An 18895-nucleotide genomic window follows, 5' to 3' on the forward strand; every position below is an offset into this window, starting at 1 on the left:
ATGGTGTCCCTCCAAGAGCTCCAGCAGGCATCGCAGAAGGACCATACCCTCCGCACTCTACGTTCCTATATTACAGACGGATGGCCACGGCAGGTATCTGGCGAACTGCAACAATTTTCCAGGATTAAAGACGAGCTGTCCTGCTGGAATGATTTCTGTGTGGCACGAGGCCACCGCACAGTGGTGCCAAGTGCTCTACGTGCACGGGTGCTGAATATGGCACATGAGGGTCACCTGGGCATCGTCAAGTTTAAACAACGCTGCCGGGACCTGGTGTGGTGGCCCGGCATTGACCATGATATCGAGATTCTGGTCAAAGACTGTATGGCCTGTGTGGTCAGTGGCAAGTCGGGACTCCCTGCCCCACCGCCATTGCAGCCAGTTACCTGGCCATCTCACCCCTGGGAACATCTGCAGCTGGACATTTGTGGTGAAATACATGGTGTTCCCCATCATCAGCGTTATTTAGTGGTTGTCTATGACCTGCATTCTAAATGGCCTGAGGTCGTCCCCACTGGGACGGTCACCTCCCAGACTATAGTCCACATACTGGACACACTGATTGCACGCTGGGGTTTGCCACGGGTCATCACTACAGATAATGGTCCACAGTTCATCTCGGATGAATTCTCTAGTTTCCTCAGCATCAACGGCATCAAACACATTCGTACAGCAGTCTACCACCCCCAATCTAATGGGGGGGTGGAACGATTTAATCAAACACTCAAAAATGGTATCCGGGCACATCTAGCTCAAGGCTGTGCCTTTCAAACAGCCTTACTGCAGACACTTATGCACTACAGGGCCACTCAGCACTCAACCACAGGGGTCTCACCAGCACGGTTGATGACAGGACGTGAATTGCAACTTCCATTGGACAGGCTACGACCCCCGGGGACTGTTCCTACTTCATCTACTGCACGCACTGTCGTCCAACGGAGCCAACAGCGAATGAAACAGAGGTTCGACAAAAGGCACAGGACAAAGCCACCTACAATACATCCTCGTGATTGGGTTCGAGTTAAGCGGCCTCACAGAGGTAACAAGTTGCAATCCTTCTGGTCTCCACCACTTTGTGTTAGCCGACAGCTGGGACCAGCAACCTATCTGCTCCAGGATGGCTCCCGGTGGCACGCCAGTAGGATGAGGAAAGTACTGTCACCTGAAACCCAGTCAGAGACCCAGTCATTCAGCCAGCTGGGAGCCTCCTTCTGTCCCATCAGGGTCAGCGATGATACTGTCATAGCAGGTCCTGAACCAGCAGGACCAGTGCAACATCCTCCAAGAGTCCGCCAACGTCCTCTGCATTTACGGGACTTTGAGACTTCATTCCACACCTGAACTTGGTGGGAAAGGGGGGAAAATGTTATGTTTGTTTGATGTTCTGTTTCCTGCTTTGTTTTGTTGTGTTTTGGAAGTCAGTCAGTGCTGTGTGGTTGCTAGGTTACGTGTTGCCGGATGTTGTGAATGTGTGTCGTGCTTGCAGGGATGTGGTAAGTGAGAGTGGTTGGGAAAACGGATGTGACGGGCGACTGATGGTAGAGAGCATACTGTAAACAGCCAAAATAAACCAGCACCGTGTTTAAGACTACAAACACTGTTTTGCGTCCGTTATTGCAATATAACACAGTGTGCAGCATATACCTTGATCAAGGGATTTATTGTTTTAAGTGTATTGCAAAAACACATTTCCTTATAAGTCATGGAAATATTTTCTTACTCTACACCAATATTTTTTGCATTCAAAACATACCATAAGCGTTAAATGTTTCCCCCACCCCCTTTCCTTGGCTGAGCATGGTTTGCTTGAAAGGGCTTGCTAGTGAGCCCGCGACAGACCTCACACGTCATACCGTCAATCACCAGGGATCCTAGTTTTCCGCAAAATAATAATTCTCCGATAAAAAAAAAACTATTCCAAATAAAATAAAATGCTAAAATTGAGCCCCCATCGTCACATTATAAGATAAACAAACAGTACTACCATTTTACTTTAAACATCACACATAATTATGTGTAGTAGTAGTAATAATAATAATAATAATAATAATAATAATAATAATAATAATAATAATAATACATAAATAGTATTCATACCAGTTTATCTATCTTACTCTTTGTTACCTGCATGGCTAATGCTAAACTCCTTGACCCGATCTTATAGGTAATTGTTATCGTCTGCATGTTCAAGCAGCTCGTTCAGTCGTAACAATGCACTGGATACTGAAGTAAACTGCAGCTACGTTTCAGCATGAATGTGACACTGACAGAGTACCTCGTTCAACCTTGACCTCTGTACACCAGAAGCAGTATGAACAAGTATGTTTACGTAAATGTAAAGCAAAATTGCCTGTATTGATGATTATATATGATACTTGTATTGATTTGGTTGTCAAACAAACAAATAAAGCCTTGCATGTTTTTTGCCCGGCCCCAAATGTAAAATTTATCCGACATCACTGAAAATCCGTATTTGTACGCAACAGTCTGATTCTTATTATGCTCGCGCTCAGTGCATAAAAGTTACGTGTGATTGTAGGCTGATGACTTTAATATATATATATATATATATATATATATATATATATATATATATATATATATATATATATATATATATCATCATAAATCCGGCTCGTGAAAGCAAAAGAGAGAAAGGAGAGAGAAAAGCGAATCGGAGCTGAGCAGCAGGAACCACGTATCTTAAAAGTATTTTGTAAGTGATGAAATTAAAGAGAAAAACAACGCCCTTTCATCGACCTACTGAATGCAATCTACAAAATTAAACTGCAAACTGTTTTGGGGAAAATCGCCATTAGGATCTTTTGCACACTGCCTGTGAGTTACTGAGGGAGAAAGAGCTTTCGATCATCAGAAATGTTCTCAAACATACATAATAGTTTATTATTATTATTATTATTATTATTATTATTATTATTATTATTATTATTATAATGCACAAAATATTTTTTTATTGACATCGAGGTTTGTGTATTCTGTTGGAATAATGAGGTATTGGCTACACTGTAAAAACAAACACATTTCTTCAACACTTTTGGAACACCTTAATGGCTATAGCGTTTATTATCTAAAAGCAACGCATTGGTGTTCTAGAAAAAAAAAAAAAAAAACACTACAATAAGCCTAAGAGAAGAATTTAAGAAAGCAAATAACCTAACTGAAATATGCATGATGTCGCATGTTAATGGAATGCCTTTCAAAATGTTAAAATTAGTAAATGTTTTATTATTTCTCAAAGTAAAGCACACACAACATATTACAGCGAGTTTTATTTTTAAACAGTGTGTTTTAACTGATACACATCTAAGAACACTTCAACTGTTCTCGATTTTTTACTGGGTATAATAGCAAGCAGTTAAGCTACTGTCTGTAACTGTAAAACTTGTACTGTATCTGTATAAGAAACGCGTGGGCTGTTTTTGCTTCTTTGACATGGGCTATTAATCGCAGGGGAATAAGAACATACAAAAACATATATGAATGTGTATATCTAAATAGTTTAAAAATTAATTATTCAAAGGTTTACTGTATTTGAATCAATAATATATGTATTTGTTCATGGGTGACAAGTGAGGTTTTGTTAAAATACAAAGAAAATACATAAAAGAAATTTGAAGGTTGCTTCCAAGGTAAATTGTGTCAATGTGCGCTAGCTGAATTGAGAGGGGGGCCCTTCTGATGGGACTTGTCCCGGGCCCCAAAATTCCTGGCTGTGGCACTGCCTGTATGATTCAAGTCCTTAAGTTCAAAACTAATGGTGCTCGATCATTTAGAATTGAACTACCCCAACGGTCAACTTCATTCACGCATTCTCACAAACAATCACATGAACAACAAGTGGAATCTCTGCCTTGAAAGGCAAACATGCTCAGAATGACTGGAGTGCAACACACAATGGGAAGCAATATTAACAGCATGTCTATGATAGCTGGCTTTTAATAGCTTCTCTCAGACTCCAGATCCTTTTTTTGAAGTCAAAAGACCGTCTCTTCCACTTCACACGCCCACACCATCCGCGACTGGTGTAAAAACAAGATTAGAGAAGATATTTCGCCCAGACTACCTAGCTGGCTGAATTACTTAATTCATGCTCCCGTCAATAATTTGTCAGCGATCTGACAGCTTTTTTTAATAACCAATGTGCTCGCTCAAGGTTTGAAACGCCGGCGCAAGTGTTAATCTGACCATTGTGAAATGAATGCGGTACTGTAACGGGTAAAAAGGGATCTGTAGATAAATAAGTATACGCTAGCTACTTGTATACCACCAGTCGAGGGTGTGACACTAATTGCATTGGCTGCTATTTATTGTCAAAAGGTCGGTCACAGTAATTATGCACATAATAATCACACTCTTGAAGACCGGTTACATGCACGCACTGTCGTTAATAAGACGGGGTTACTGATTTGACAAGATCGGCACAGGCTAGGTAATGCACATACCTGGCATTTTTAAACAGACTTCCTCTTTTGAAAACCCATAAAGAATGCTTGATAATTTATAAACCAAATATCGATGTACAGTAACCTGCATACCATATCTCCTACTTAACAAATACACCGAATAAAATACTAAGATTTTGGTTTTGCACTACTATAAACCCAGAAATCAAAATCTACACTGTTTAAAATAATTAAGTAAAGGGTACTAGACACATACTGTAATAATCTGACTGTGTGTGTGGTCTAATCTAAATACAACAATTATAACTCTGGTGATTAGAGTACCACACATACATCCGGCATGTATTACAATGATTCTGTATATCGGAGATACAGTTAGATCAGTATGCAAGTCAAAATAATTTAAATGTTCTAAGCGATTCATATTGTAATAAAATAGGAATACAGTACTACATGCGTTACATATTGGTATGCACTGCATATGCCGTTGACCGAGTCACACAGGAGACAAAATCTGGACAAGATACCTGCTTGCTATGCAAAAGCTTACTTATTCTCAATGCATTTGATACTATGGAAACAACTGCAATTATAATGATAATGATAATAACAATATCTGAATAACGGAATCGAACAGCAGACACATATACTGACAATAACCAAGTGATAAACCGGCACAACCGCATCATCCCCATACTTGGTTTGCCAGATCATGCTTACCTTCCGACAGCTCCAGTTCAAGCTCCGCCAGCTTCTCCCGCACCTCCGCGGGGAGAGTCATCGCCGTCGCAACTGTCGGCTCCATCAGCAAGAAACTGGCGAAACAGCGTTCAGCCATGCCGGTCCGGTCCGGCAGATTCCAGGGTATCTGTCTTTACAATCCTGGTCAGAGGGTGGCGGTGGTTTATGCACACCGATACAGTCCGCTGTTAGTAGAATGCAATGCAAATCGGGGTTTCTGCTAAAAATAAACGACCATTCAGCCCCGAGACTCGCCTTTTCCTGCTGACTTGCTCGGCTTGCTTTGTCTTTTTTTCCACTCCCCTTTGGTTAACTCGCTCTTGCAAAGAAAATCAAACTAATTGAAGTCTAGCCGCTTTCTTCCACCGTCTTCCCTGTCACAGCGCCGCCATTGCAGCAGCAGCGCCCAGAACGCGGCGCGTGCACGAGACAGAGCTCGCCGGCCCCCGCTGTACAGTGATGCTACCGGCGGCATCAAAGTTTTAAGAATAGTTACGTTTTTTTGTTAAATATCACAATGCCCATGCGGTTCATTGTCTTTAGCATTTTGCAAGTCGTATGACATCCTTATAGGTATCCTATACTTTCAGAAATGGATACCGGTACACATCGCTGTAACTAGCTATGAGGAGACCGTCGTGTCCTCGGTTGTTTTATTTGCATTATTATTTATTTCTTAGCAGACTGACAATTGTTACAAATATCACATTATTTTTACATACAATTATATTATTTTTAAAACATTATTTTTCACATACAATTACCCATTTTATACAGTTGGGCTTTTTACTGGAGCAATCTAGGTAAAGTACCTTGCTCAAGGGTACAGCAGCAGTGTCCACCACCTGGGATTGAACCCACGACCCTCCGGTCAAGAGTCCAGAGCCCTAACCACGGCACCACTCCACACTGCTGCCCTAATGCTGATGCTCATATAAAAATTCTGGTAAAGTACAAAAGACTCCCTAATTTTCTCTGTTGGTTTGCTGTGTAACATAGATTTGGAGGTTGAATAGTAAATACCAAGCAGTCATAAAAATACTGCAGCTATAGCTTGAAACCTGAGTTAGACCTCAGTAAAATGTCAGCTCTGGTTATGGCCCTGCCGGTACACTGTATCTTGTATAACAACAAAACAATGTAATCATGTAACCCTTTAAAAATACATATTGCATACACCCTCATAGGGTTAGATAGCCTCTTGATGTGCGAACTCGTATTGTAAAAGCATGCAATGTGGTGTCCCATTGTTACTGATGTAGGAACCTTAGTTGTTGAGTAATAGGTTATACATTCCACACCCTCCAAACACTCCTAGCAGGGTTTAGGGTTTATGAATATAACATGAATATTTCCAGAAAGCTTTTGACAAAGTCCCGCATAAAAGATTAATTCTCAAACTGAACGCAGTAGGGATTCAAGGAAATGCATGCACATGGATTAGGGAGTGGTTAACATGTAGAAAACAGAAAGTACTGATTAGAGGAGAAACCTCAAAATGGAGCGAGGTAACCAGTGGTGTACCACAGGGATCAATATTAGGTCCTCTGCTATTCCTAATCTACATTAATGATTTAGATTCTGCTAGTAAGCAAACTCGTTAAATTTGCAGACGACACAAAAATAGGAGGAGTGGCAAACACTGTTGCATCAGCAAAGGTCATTCAAAATGATCTAGACAGCATTCAGAACTGGGCAGACACATGGCAAATGAAATTTAATAGAGAAAAGTGTAAAGTATTGCATGCAGGCAATAAAAATGTGCATTATAAATATCATATGGGAGATACTGAAATTGAAGAAGGGAACTATGAAAAAGACCTAGGAGTTTATGTTGACTCAGAAATGTCTTCCTCGAGACAATGTGGGGAAGCTATAAAAAAAAGGCCAACAAGATGCTCGGATATATTGTGAGGAGTGTTGAATTTAAATCGAGGGTAGTAATGTTAAAACTTTACAATGCATTAGTAAGACCTCACCTAGAATATTGTGTTCAGTTCTGGTCACCTCGTTACAAAAAGGATATTGCTGCTCTAGAAAGAGTGCAAAGAAGAGCAACCAGAATTATCCTGGGTTTAAAAGGCATGTCATATGCAGACAGGCTAAAAGAATTGAATCTATTCAGTCTTGAACAAAGAAGACTACGCGGCGATCTGAGTCAAACATTCAGAATCCTAAAAGGTATAGACAATGTCGACCCAGGGGACTTATTTGACCTGAAAAAAGAAACAAGGACCAGGGGTCACAAATGGAGATTAGATAAAGGGGCATTCAGAACAGAAAATAGGAGGCACTTTTTTACACAGAGAATTGTGAGGGTCTGGAACCAACTCCCCAGTAATGTTGTTGAAGCTGACACCCTGGGATCCTTCAAGAAGCTGCTTGATGAGATTCTGGGATCAATAAGCTACTAACAACCAAACGAGCAAGATGGGCTGAATGGTCTCCTCTCGTTTGTAAACTTTCTTATGTTCTTATGTTCTTAATCCTTTATGAACGTGTGCCCTGTCAATAAATCAAGCGCACATATACAATTACAATCATATACTGTCATCGTTTTGTGAAAACAAATTGGACTGCATTGCAAGTAGACTTACATCTAAGGTTCTTGTAATACACGCAGTTAAATCTCTGATCGACACAAATCGAGGTCTAATACTCACTCTTTTAATCGAGCACATCCTCCTCGTTTTAACGCGATTTTAAAGTGCATGATAATGTGCAGATCTGCAGGAAATTATATAAATCTATAACAACATCTGGGATCTACAGTAATCTAGTCTTGTTTTAAAATCTATAGGAATAGCTTCTAATAACCAACTAGTATATATTTAAATGTGCACGAGTTTACAGAAATTTGATTAGACTACAATCGATTGAAGTCGAAAACTTATAGTAAATGCGTGGTGGGTTCACAGTATATGAGTTTAACCAGCTACCTCATGAACCAGTAACAGTTACGTGCAGCTAAAAACCAACAAATCATTGCTGGAATAAAACCTGCACTGACGGTCACCTGAACTAATATGTTCTTACCAGCTAGGTAGGGTAACAACTAGAATAGAATGCTAAAGCCAATACAGGTATTAGTTAAAAAAAAAAAAAAAAATCACATTGACATTTTTGCCTTTCTTGTGAACGCGCCCAGTGAAACTCTTTGGACACGCCTTTCAAAAACACAGATTGGCTTCAACAACGCACCAAATCCGGCCAGGTATCCCCTTATTGGATAATCCGGGTGACGCGTTTTGTTCTGCACGCCCGCACGTGCTCGTAATGTTTCAAAAATAATATGCAGTACAGGTGTACGTGTGTTCGTGTATCACATCTGTATTCAGTATGTGCCGAGGTTTATTCTCATCCATGTAACTCGAGGAGTGTGTGTGTGCGTGTATCACCATTGATGCACATGTGCAGTGGTACTCGGAGCCACGTATAGTAAGTAGCTGACAAGCGAGACCCCATTGCAGGAATACAGGCATGTGGCTCCTCTGTCTGCACACCTCCAGAGACTCACAGGAGCGCGTCATGTTGTGGCTGCGTGTCTGACTGTAGGATGCATCCGTTCCCAATCATCACAGTGCTTTATATAGCGCATCCCTCGAGTTAACAGGCTCTGCATATAAAAAAAGCGCCCATGCCTTTACATAATCTGAAATGCAAATCCTCCATTCGATTTTGAATCATTGATAATCATTTCTTACTGTCGCTAGAGGGAATGAGGGACCAGAAAATAGATTTTAAACTAAGCCTGGTTTAGAAAAAGCGGTTAGATAATGAATTGCAAAGCCTTGGTTACACATTGGCATAATCACAGCTAAAACACAAACATGTTTCTGTTTTAAATACCCTAATTTAGTCTGCACATACCAGCCTCATATCTAACAGATGCTCAAAGCTATGCTTGTTTACACACCTCTCCCTCCCCTTAGTGAAGCAGATATTTCCGTGCCTCCATTTAATTAGCATTTCCCAATCCCAGGTGTGCTGGTTTGCAGCCTGTAGTACACAGTCCGTGAGCACCACCTGGTGGCCACAGCCAGCATGACTTATGTACTCCAAGATCCATTCTGTCAGTGTTGCCAGACCCCCCAGACCCCCCAGACCCCCCCCCCCCCCCCCCCCCCCCAAAAAAAAAAAACTCTAGGAGAATGTAATAAAACCTTTAGAAATTAGAATTGCCCCTAATACCTCTGGGGGAAAAAATGTTCACAGCGAAAAGAGGCAATTTATTTATTTATTTATTTTTTAGTATGAGGGCTCAAGTTCCTGTTTTTCTAATTGAATCTAATTGAAACAAACACACTTGCTGGTGAAATGTTCAATGCATACTGAATTTATTAAGAGACAGTTCATGAGGGTAGCACTGAAACTCAACTTTAAATAATACGAAGCGCATCATGTTAAGTCACTATTACAGTAGATTCTTGTTGATTGCATAGCCCAGGTCCCTAAAAGATTCATGCAATTATCCAGTGTATGCGATTATCAGCAACATATACAGTGTAATACATTTCATTGTATATCTGGTAACTGCATACAATTGTGAAGTACATTTCTTTTGAAAATGTATGTTCCTTTTTAACCTTAACAGGAAGATGCAATTGTCATGTATGCAATGAATTGGAATACACTGTACTTAGGTAAAACTACAATTCTGTAAATGTTTGTTCTTCATCTTCCAGAATATATATATATTCACTGGCACAGCACTTAAACACAGCTCTTACAACTAAATACATTTCCTCTGCAACAAGTATTAGGGCCCCCACCTGTGCTCCTCACTCAAATTCTATGCAGCACAGACTCTGTGGGCCTAGGGGCCCTCATACCAGATGCACATGAAATTATCTTATAATGTTGTGGTAATTAAAGTAAATCTTAAGTCTGGAGAAATTCTACAAAAATCAGTCACAGCACATCTGCCATCTTAGTCAAGGAAGGACTTGCACAATGTGAATAAATCTTAGGGGAAAAAATGTTTTCAGACAGAAAAAAACCCTTTAGAAAATCCTCTTAAAAATGTACCTTTTTAAAAAACTCTGCACTTTTTCTTACCTCCAAATTGCCCTGAGCAGAAAAGTAAAGCCTCTAATCTAGAGGTAGAATGTTCAAATGTTTTTTTTTGTTTTTTTTTAATGTTTTAATATTTCCTGTGACATCTGTATTACACAGATGCATCTACTGCAGCTGAAGAAACACAAAGGGTGAAGCTTTTCCTGCTGTAGCCTGCAGCAGAGGGAGGTTCTGGAAGTTATCTGTGAACTCTGCTGTAGTTTAGGGGAAACATGAAACAGTTGTCTGACTTTATTCACCAGTTTCTTTTTAATACTGCTGTGTATTTCAGGGAAGAAAAACTCCAATATATGTTTTAGCTATGCTGATGATAACCCTTACAACATACTCTCCCCATGGGTTTAAGCCTTACAGCCAACATAAATGCATAACAACGTAAAACTGCTCTGTGGCTTAACACAGTTGCCTTTGATCAGTGAATGAGCCTCATACACCTTTACTGTACCAACAAGAGCAATGCTGCTGCAGCTTTAAGAGCTTCTCAACAGGAATCAAGAATTCCACCAGGCCCTTGCAGTGATCAGCTGTTTATAACATCCTGCCAGGAATGGATTATTGAAGCAAATGGAAACCCTATTGAACTGCACATGGATTCAAACCACTGAATGATGGGAAACAGCACTCTCTAAGGGCTGCTGGGAGCACATCCTGTTGCAATTCTAGCTGTCACATTTATATGTACTCTCCATCTTACCTTTTCTCCACCATTGCTGTAGCGCCCACATTTCATCCACCCTGTATAATTCTGCATACTTCTAAGATTATCCAACAACGTCTTAGATAATGCTAGAACTATCCAGTGACGGTCGGGGGGGGGGGGGGGACAGTATGACGAGAGTTAAATCTGCTGCTGAAATAACTCCCAAGAGTGAAAGGATGGGCTAATGTAGGTCAAACTATTAGCAGAGGGAGAAGGGAGAAGATCAGTTTGTACAGCACAGCACATGAGAGTGGGTGCGTCGTTCACAGGCCTGAGCAAATCTAGGCAATTTATTTTTGGAGAAGTAAGTTGACTGTCTATTAGGATTTGAATTTAGCTTGGGGTATCAGAGTTTTTTTTATTTATTTATTTGGTTTATTTATTGAATTTACAGAGTTGTTTTGCAGCTTGTCAATTCAATTCCTATGAAAGATAAGGGAGACTGACAGCTTCCCCTCACAGCTTTGCAAGCAAGATAGAGAGAGACGGAGAGAGAGAGAGAGAGAGAGAGAGAGAGAGAGAGAGAGAGAGGACCTTTAACAAAAATAGCTATAGATTAAAAAAAAAAAAAGATTCCTGTCACACAGTGCAAGATGACACATGGAAGTTGCACACAAGCGTCAAATAATTATTTCATACTGATAACTGTCAATTGACATACAGATGGAGTTTTCCAGGAATTTCATTTTGCAGTATTGCATTTTTTTTTTACACTACAGTACTTTTGATCCTACTTTATGGGTTTGCTGGCCCAGAAGGTCATGTTTGGATAAAAATATTAAAATGTCTGTTTTTAGTTATTTAATGTTTTTTCATGTTATATTTTATTTCTATCTTTTCATTTATAGAGCAAGGGAATCACTTGTCCAGTTGTGATGAAACATGAAAACAAAATCTTCACTACAAATTGGATACCGTCTGTCTATCTGTATGTAATATTTACATTTTAACACTTCTCTAGAGAACGGCTTCTCCAATTGTGATGACGCATGCGTTGTTGGGTGCATCACAATCTGGGGGTGTATGGAGTTTGTGTGCCTGTCACACTTGCATTAATAAAGCACGGCACTCTACCAGAAGGGTCTGAATGGATTGTTCTTCTAAGGCTGATCTGGGGTCAATTCACTGTGGCTGTGTTCAGCTTCTTATCTAGGATCCAGTTCTATGCAGGTACTGAAACTCAGTGTACTTGCACTCGGCTGCTGGCAGATTTACTTCAATGTATTGTTTAGAGATGCCTCAATCTGTACTTGAGAATCGACTGCTAAGACTGCACGTTCGTGGAGTTTCCAACATTCATTATTTTTGTTTTTCTTGTAAACGGACCGCAGATCAGTCCTGCAGAGCTTCAGAAACGCTTTCCCAGTCTGTCACTGAGTTCCTGTCTTCATCCTGCTGCTGAATCTCACGAGAGGCTCTGCAGCTTGATGGAGGCACGTTTAAAATGCAGAGGCCGTGGATACAGCGATGGAGATGCCTTGGGGGGATTTGTTGCTTGTGATTAAAGAATGTAGCAAACACAATTTATAAACCATCTTTTTTACAATATAATTTGTTACACACTGTGACAGGAATGGCTGAGTGGTGACGTCACGGCAGAAGCAGGGACAACAAAAACAAAAAGGTATTGTGCAGTGGCGCGGGCGCCGTTTTATTTAAAGCAACCAAAAATAAATAAATAAAATATCCAAACAGAAAACACTCGCTCACAGAGCAAAATAAATAGTTAAACAAAACAAAATCACGAACACAAAAATAATAAACAAAACCCAGGTCAGGCTGAGCATTTGCCTTCACTGTTCCTGGAGTTTACTTTTAGTTTCGTTTTAATCCTCTCGCTCACTCTCCTTCCAACACCCACCCCGATCTAAAGAGCTGCAGGCTTTTTATAACAGGTGACCATCTCCCGATTAGCAACAAATTAAACCACTTAATTCATTCGGGAGATGGCCACCTTCTGCACGAGTTTTAATTAATTACTCCTGGCAGAGGACGAGCACTGATCTCGCCTCTGCCAGGACACGTTTTAAAAAATAAACAAAACACGGCGCTACGGCGTCATAAATATAATACAATAAAACTAAATACAAAAGAAAAACACACTGCACAGGGGCGGAGGGGGAGACCCCGATCTAAAAATAAATAAACAATGTACAGGGCTGCTCGCCCTGTTACATATCCCCCCCCCCTTGTGCGAAGCACACATGGCCCCAACGGCCACCTCCCCCCTCAGTCTCAATGTCCCGGAAGAGGGGGAAGCAAGTTGTTTCCGGGGGGTGGCCATGGTGGAATCTCCGGCACCCCCCAATTTTTCGTGGCTGGCAGCTCCCTCTTCCGGGGCTCCCTCCACACTCTCTCCTGCCGCGAAAGTGCGGCTGGGGGAACTGGTTTCCTGACCTTCCCCCTCCTCTTCATGGCCAGCAGTTCCCCTCCGTGGGGCTCTGACCACCCAAACTCCTGCCGCGAAAGTGCGGCTGGGGGAGCTGGTCTCCTGACCTTCCCCCCTTTCTTGATGGCCGGCAGCTCCCCTCCGTGGGGCTCCGACCACATGACCCCAGGCGACGGCAGCGGACCCTCGGGAGGCGACGGCAGCGGACCCTCGGGAGGCGACAGCAGCGGACCCCCGGGAGGCGACAGCAGCGGACCCTCGGGAGGCGACGCAGGACCGGCAGCAACCCTAGGAGATGCAAGGGAGATACAGGCGACCCTAGGCGATGCCGACGGCGGGAGGGGAGCCCCTGGCCATGAAGGCGGCAGCAGGAGCTCCACTTCTCCCAATGGTGGTGGTGGAGGAGGTTGAGGTAGCTCCTGCTCCTCTCCTCTTGACAGTAAAGGCGGCAGGGGCTCCTCCTCTTCTGGCGGCCAAGGCGGCAGGGGCTTCTCCCCTTCTGGCGGCCAGGGCGGCAGGGGCTCCTCCTCTTCTGGCGGCCAAGGCGGCAGGGGCTTCTCCCCTTCTGGCCGAGGTGGTAGGGGCTCCTCCCCTTCAGGCGGCCAAGGCGGCAGGGCTTCCTCCCCTTCAGGCGGCCAAGGCGGCAGGGCTTCCTCCCCTTCAGGCGGCAGGGCTTCCTCCCCTTCAGGCGGCAGGGCTTCCTCCCCTTCAGGCGGCAGGGCTTCCTCCCCTTCAGCCGGCGAAGGCGGCAGGGCTTCCTCCCCTTCAGGCGGCGAAGGCGGCAGGGCTTCCTCCCCTTCAGGCGGCGAAGGCGGCAGGGCTTCCTCCCCGTCAGGCTGCGAAGGCGGCAGGGCTTCCTCCCCTTCAGGCTGCGAAGGCGGCAGGGGCTCCTCCTCTTCAGGCTGCGAAGGCGGCAGGGCTTCCTCCCCGTCAGGCTGCGAAGGCGGCAGGGCTTCCTCCCCTTCAGGCTGCGAAGGCGGCAGGGCTTCCTCCCCTTCTGGCAGCGAAGGCGGCTCCTCCCCTTCTGGCAGCGAAGGCGGCTCCTCCCCTTCTGGCATCGAAGGCGGCAGGGGCGCCTCCCCTTCTGGCTGCAACAGGGAAACCAGCAGGCATGTTCCCTCTGCTGGCGGTGGTGGTGGGAGCGACATGTCGTCCTCCCATGGAGACGGAGGTGGCACCAGCAGGTATTCTCCCTCTGCTGGTGGTGGGAGCGACACGTCGTCCTCCCACGACGGTGGAGGTGGAACCAGCAGGAATGCTCCCTCTGCTGGCGGAGGTGGGAGCGACTCACAGTCCTCCCAGGGCGGTGGAGGTGGAACCAGCAGGTATGCTCCCTCTGCTGGCGGAGGTGGGAGCGACTCACAGTCCTCCCATGGAGATGGAGGCGGCACCAGCAGGTATTCCCCCTCTGCTGGCAGGTACCTGGGCTGAGGACCTTCGGCCTTCCCCTTCTTGGGCCGTGGACGCACCGACTCCCCCCTCTTGGGCCGTGGACGCACCGACTCCCCCCTCTTGGGCCGTGGACGCACCGACTCCCCCCTCTTGGGCGCAGGACGTTCGGGCTCCTCCCTTTTAGGCGCAGGACGTTCGGGCTCCTCCCTTTTAGGCGCAGGACGTTCGGGCTCCTCCCTTTTAGGCGCAGGACGCTCGGGCTCCTCCCACTCAGGCGCAGGACATTCAGTCTCCCTCTCCAGGTCTCCTCTCTCAGGTGGTGGTGGGACCAGCAGGCACTCTCCCTCTGCTGGTGGGAATGGGCATAGCAGGCACCCCTCTGACAGGAGAGGGCAGTTGAGTGGAGAATGTCCCTGCTCACCGCAGATGGGGCACCAGCAGTCATGCATGACCGCCCGGAGGATGGCATCCCAGCTGCTCTCCCGCTTGGTGGCCGCGGCTGGTAGCTCCCGCTTCTGGGGTCTCCCCCGGGGTATCTGGTCCTGGCTCGCTTGGGCAGCCCACTCCTCTCCCTGGTATTGGGTGGGGCAGATGGCCACTGTGTGCCCAAACTCCCCACAACCAGGGCACCACTCCTCCACCACAACAACCCCTGGTGGCCGCTGTTGCAGCTCCTTTTGCTGCCTTCTGCAGCTCTTCCTCCTCTCTCCTCTCATCTTTCTTCCTCCCATCCTCCTCTTCACTCTCCTTTTCTCCACACAATCAAAAAAAACGGAAAAAAAACGAAAAAGATGCAGTACCCTCTTCTGCCTGCGTCCTGGAGGCGCTGCAATCCCACTTCTGACACCACGTGTGACAGGAATGGCTGAGTGGTGACGTCACGGCAGAAGCAGGGACAACAAAAACAAAAAGGTATTGTGCAGTGGCGCGGGCGCCGTTTTATTTAAAGCAACCAAAAATAAATAAATAAAATATCCAAACAGAAAACACTCGCTCACAGAGCAAAATAAATAGTTAAACAAAACAAAATCACGAACACAAAAATAATAAACAAAACCCAGGTCAGGCTGAGCATTTGCCTTCACTGTTCCTGGAGTTTACTTTTAGTTTCGTTTTAATCCTCTCGCTCACTCTCCTTCCAACACCCACCCCGATCTAAAGAGCTGCAGGCTTTTTATAACAGGTGACCATCTCCCGATTAGCAACAAATTAAACCACTTAATTCATTCGGGAGATGGCCACCTTCTGCACGAGTTTTAATTAATTACTCCTGGCAGAGGACGAGCACTGATCTCGCCTCTGCCAGGACACGTTTTAAAAAATAAACAAAACACGGCGCTACGGCGTCATAAATATAATACAATAAAACTAAATACAAAAGAAAAACACACTGCACAGGGGCGGAGGGGGAGACCCCGATCTAAAAATAAATAAACAATGTACAGGGCTGCTCGCCCTGTTACACACACTTATTTATAAGTGATCAGGATTTGAACGCTCTGTTTCTGAAACTGAAGATTTAATGCAAACTGAAAGGAAAGACACTACGCTTCCATCTCGATTATCGCCAAACTAGAAACCGTCTTCATTGTAGTGCGTTCATTTAGATTAAATCAATATGTAATGCCATTTGGTTGTGCAAAAATCTCAAGCAACTTAACTTTCAGTGTGTATATGTGATAAAGTTTTGGCTGGTTCATTAACTTCTGTTACCAAATCCTGAAGTACATAAACTAATTGATCCATCATGTTGAAGTTCTAACTGAGTCTTTAGTCTGCAGTAGACATGGGGGTGAGGCTCATAGAGGAAGTGCACAGATACCAGCAGTGGCAGCTCACGAAAGCTCACGAAAGAACTCCCTTGTACCATATTAAAGCAAATATAAGCACATGCTTTCCCCCTGCTGACTTGTTTCTGCCTGTTTCAGTTTGCACAGAGGCACACCTTACAGATTGTGGCCATCTATCAATCAATCAATTTAGTATGTAATCTGGTCTGCCGGTTTAGTTTTTTAACGGTTCCATCCAGGCCTCACCGACCACAGGTCTCCGCTTCCTTATACTGTTAAAAGGCTGCAACAGTGCATTGTAACCTAGAAATAAACAACCGCTCCTTCTCATTCCGATCTCGTTAGGAAGGAGGGTACGGATGTGGAGCAGAACTCGCCCGCTCCTTCTCATTCCGATCTCTTTAGGAAGGAGGGTACGGATGTGGAGCAGAACTCGCCCGCTCCTTCTCATTCCGATCTCGTTAGGAAGGAGGGTACGGATGTGGAGCAGAACTCGCCCGCTCCTTCTCATTCCGATCTCGTTAGGAAGGAGGGTACGGATGTGGAGCAGAACTCGCCCGCTCCTTCTCATTCCGATCTCGTTAGGATGGAGGGTACGGATGTGGAGCAGAACTCGCCCGCTCCTTCTCATTCCGATCTCGTTAGGAAGGAGGGTACGGATGTGGAGCAGAACTCGACCGCTCCTTCTCATTCCGATCTCGTTAGGATGGAGGGTACGGATGTGGAGCAGAACTCGACCGCTCCTTCTCATTCCGATCTCGTTAGGAAGGAGGGTACGGATGTGGAGCAGAACTCGCCCGCTCCTTTTCATTCCGATCTCGTTAGGATGGAGGGTACGGATGTGGAGCAGAACTCGACCGCTCCTTCTCATTCCGATCTCGTTAGGAAGGAGGGTACGGATGTGGAGCAGAACTCGACCGCTCCTTCTCATTCCGATCTCGTTAGGAAGGAGGGTACGGATGTGGAGCAGAACTCGCCCGCTCCTTCTCATTCCGATCTCGTTAGGAAGGAGGGTACGGATGTGGAGCAGAACTCGCCCGCTCCTTCTCATTCCGATCTCGTTAGGAAGGAGGGTACGGATGTGGAGCAGAACTCGCCCGCTCCTTCTCATTCCGATCTCGTTAGGAAGGAGGGTACGGATGTGGAGCAGAACTTGCCCGCTCCTTCTCATTCCGATCTCGTTAGGAAGGAGGGTACGGATGTGGAGCAGAACTCGCCCGCTCCTTCTCATTCCGATCTCGTTAGGAAGGAGGGTACGGATGTGGAGCAGAACTCGACCGCTCCTTCTCATTCCGATCTCGTTAGGAAGGAGGGTACGGATGTGGAGCAGAACTCGACCGCTCCTTCTCATTCCGATCTCGTTAGGAAGGAGGGTACGGATGTGGAGCAGAACTCGACCGCTCCTTCTCATTCCGATCTCGTTAGGAAGGAGGGTACGGATGTGGAGCAGAACTCGCCCGCTCCTTCTCATTCCGATCTCGTTAGGAAGGAGGGTACGGATGTGGAGCAGAACTCGCCCGCTCCTTCTCATTCCGATCTCGTTAAGAAGGAGGGTACGGATGTGGAGCAGAACTCGACCGCTCCTTCTCATTCCGATCTCGTTAGGAAGGAGGGTACGGATGTGGAGCAGAACTCGACCGCTCCTTCTCATTCCGATCTCGTTAGGAAGGAGGGTACGGATGTGGAGCAGAACTCGACCGCTCCTTCTCATTCCGATCTCGTTAGGAAGGAGGGTACGGATGTGGAGCAGAACTCGACCGCTCCTTCTCATTCCGATCTCGTTAGGAAGGAGGGTATGGATGTGGAGCAGAACTCGCCCGCTCCTTCTCATTCCGATCTCGTTAGGATGGAGGGTACGGATGTGGAGCAGAACTCGCCCGCTCCTTCTCATTCCGATCTCGTTAGGATGGAGGGTACGGATGTGGAGCAGAACTCGCCCGCTCCTTCTCATTCCGATCTCGTTAGGAAGGAGGGTACGGATGTGGAGCAGAACTCGACCACTCCTTCTCATTCCGATCTCGTTAGGAAGGAGGGTACGGATGTGGAGCAGAACTCGACCGCTCCTTCTCATTCCGATCTCGTTAGGAAGGAGGGTATGGATGTGGAGCAGAACTGCAGTGCCTGATCTGTTTTTTCAGCACTCTGCTTCAGAATTCATTGATCGCAGTATAACCCTCAGCAATGTACAAAAACTCCTATTTGAGAAATCATCTTTGTTATGTACTTATTTATAGGTGCTGTTACTTGTGTTTCTCCTGGATTGGATCAGTAATTTCGTTATGTGGTTGGGAATTGCTTAAAGATCTTAAACAGACCAATATAAAGTTGCTGTTGTGACTGTGTGTGATAAAGAGAGAGTGAATTCTTGTTTTAGATATCCCTT

At 45.2% G+C, this 18895-nt stretch overlaps 1 protein-coding gene across 6 annotated transcripts in view; it reads right to left on the reverse strand.

Annotated features, from left to right (window-relative positions):
- LOC117426838 (disco-interacting protein 2 homolog A-like) overlaps positions 1 to 5608 on the reverse strand; it is a 167836-nt gene extending 162228 nt beyond the window's left edge. For all 6 annotated transcript variants that reach the window (XR_009330534.1, XM_059033438.1, XM_059033437.1 and 3 more), the window contains exon 1: positions 5145 to 5608. Coding sequence is in view for 5 of the 6 variants with exons in the window: in XM_059033438.1 (XP_058889421.1) it covers positions 5145 to 5262 (118 nt within the window). In the remaining variant the exon portion in view is untranslated. The remainder of the gene's footprint in view (positions 1 to 5144) is intronic.
- Positions 5609 to 18895: the final 13287 nt, after the last annotated feature.

This window comes from Acipenser ruthenus, chromosome 11 (assembly GCF_902713425.1).
Source record: "Acipenser ruthenus chromosome 11, fAciRut3.2 maternal haplotype, whole genome shotgun sequence".
NCBI lineage: Eukaryota > Metazoa > Chordata > Actinopteri > Acipenseriformes > Acipenseridae > Acipenser > Acipenser ruthenus.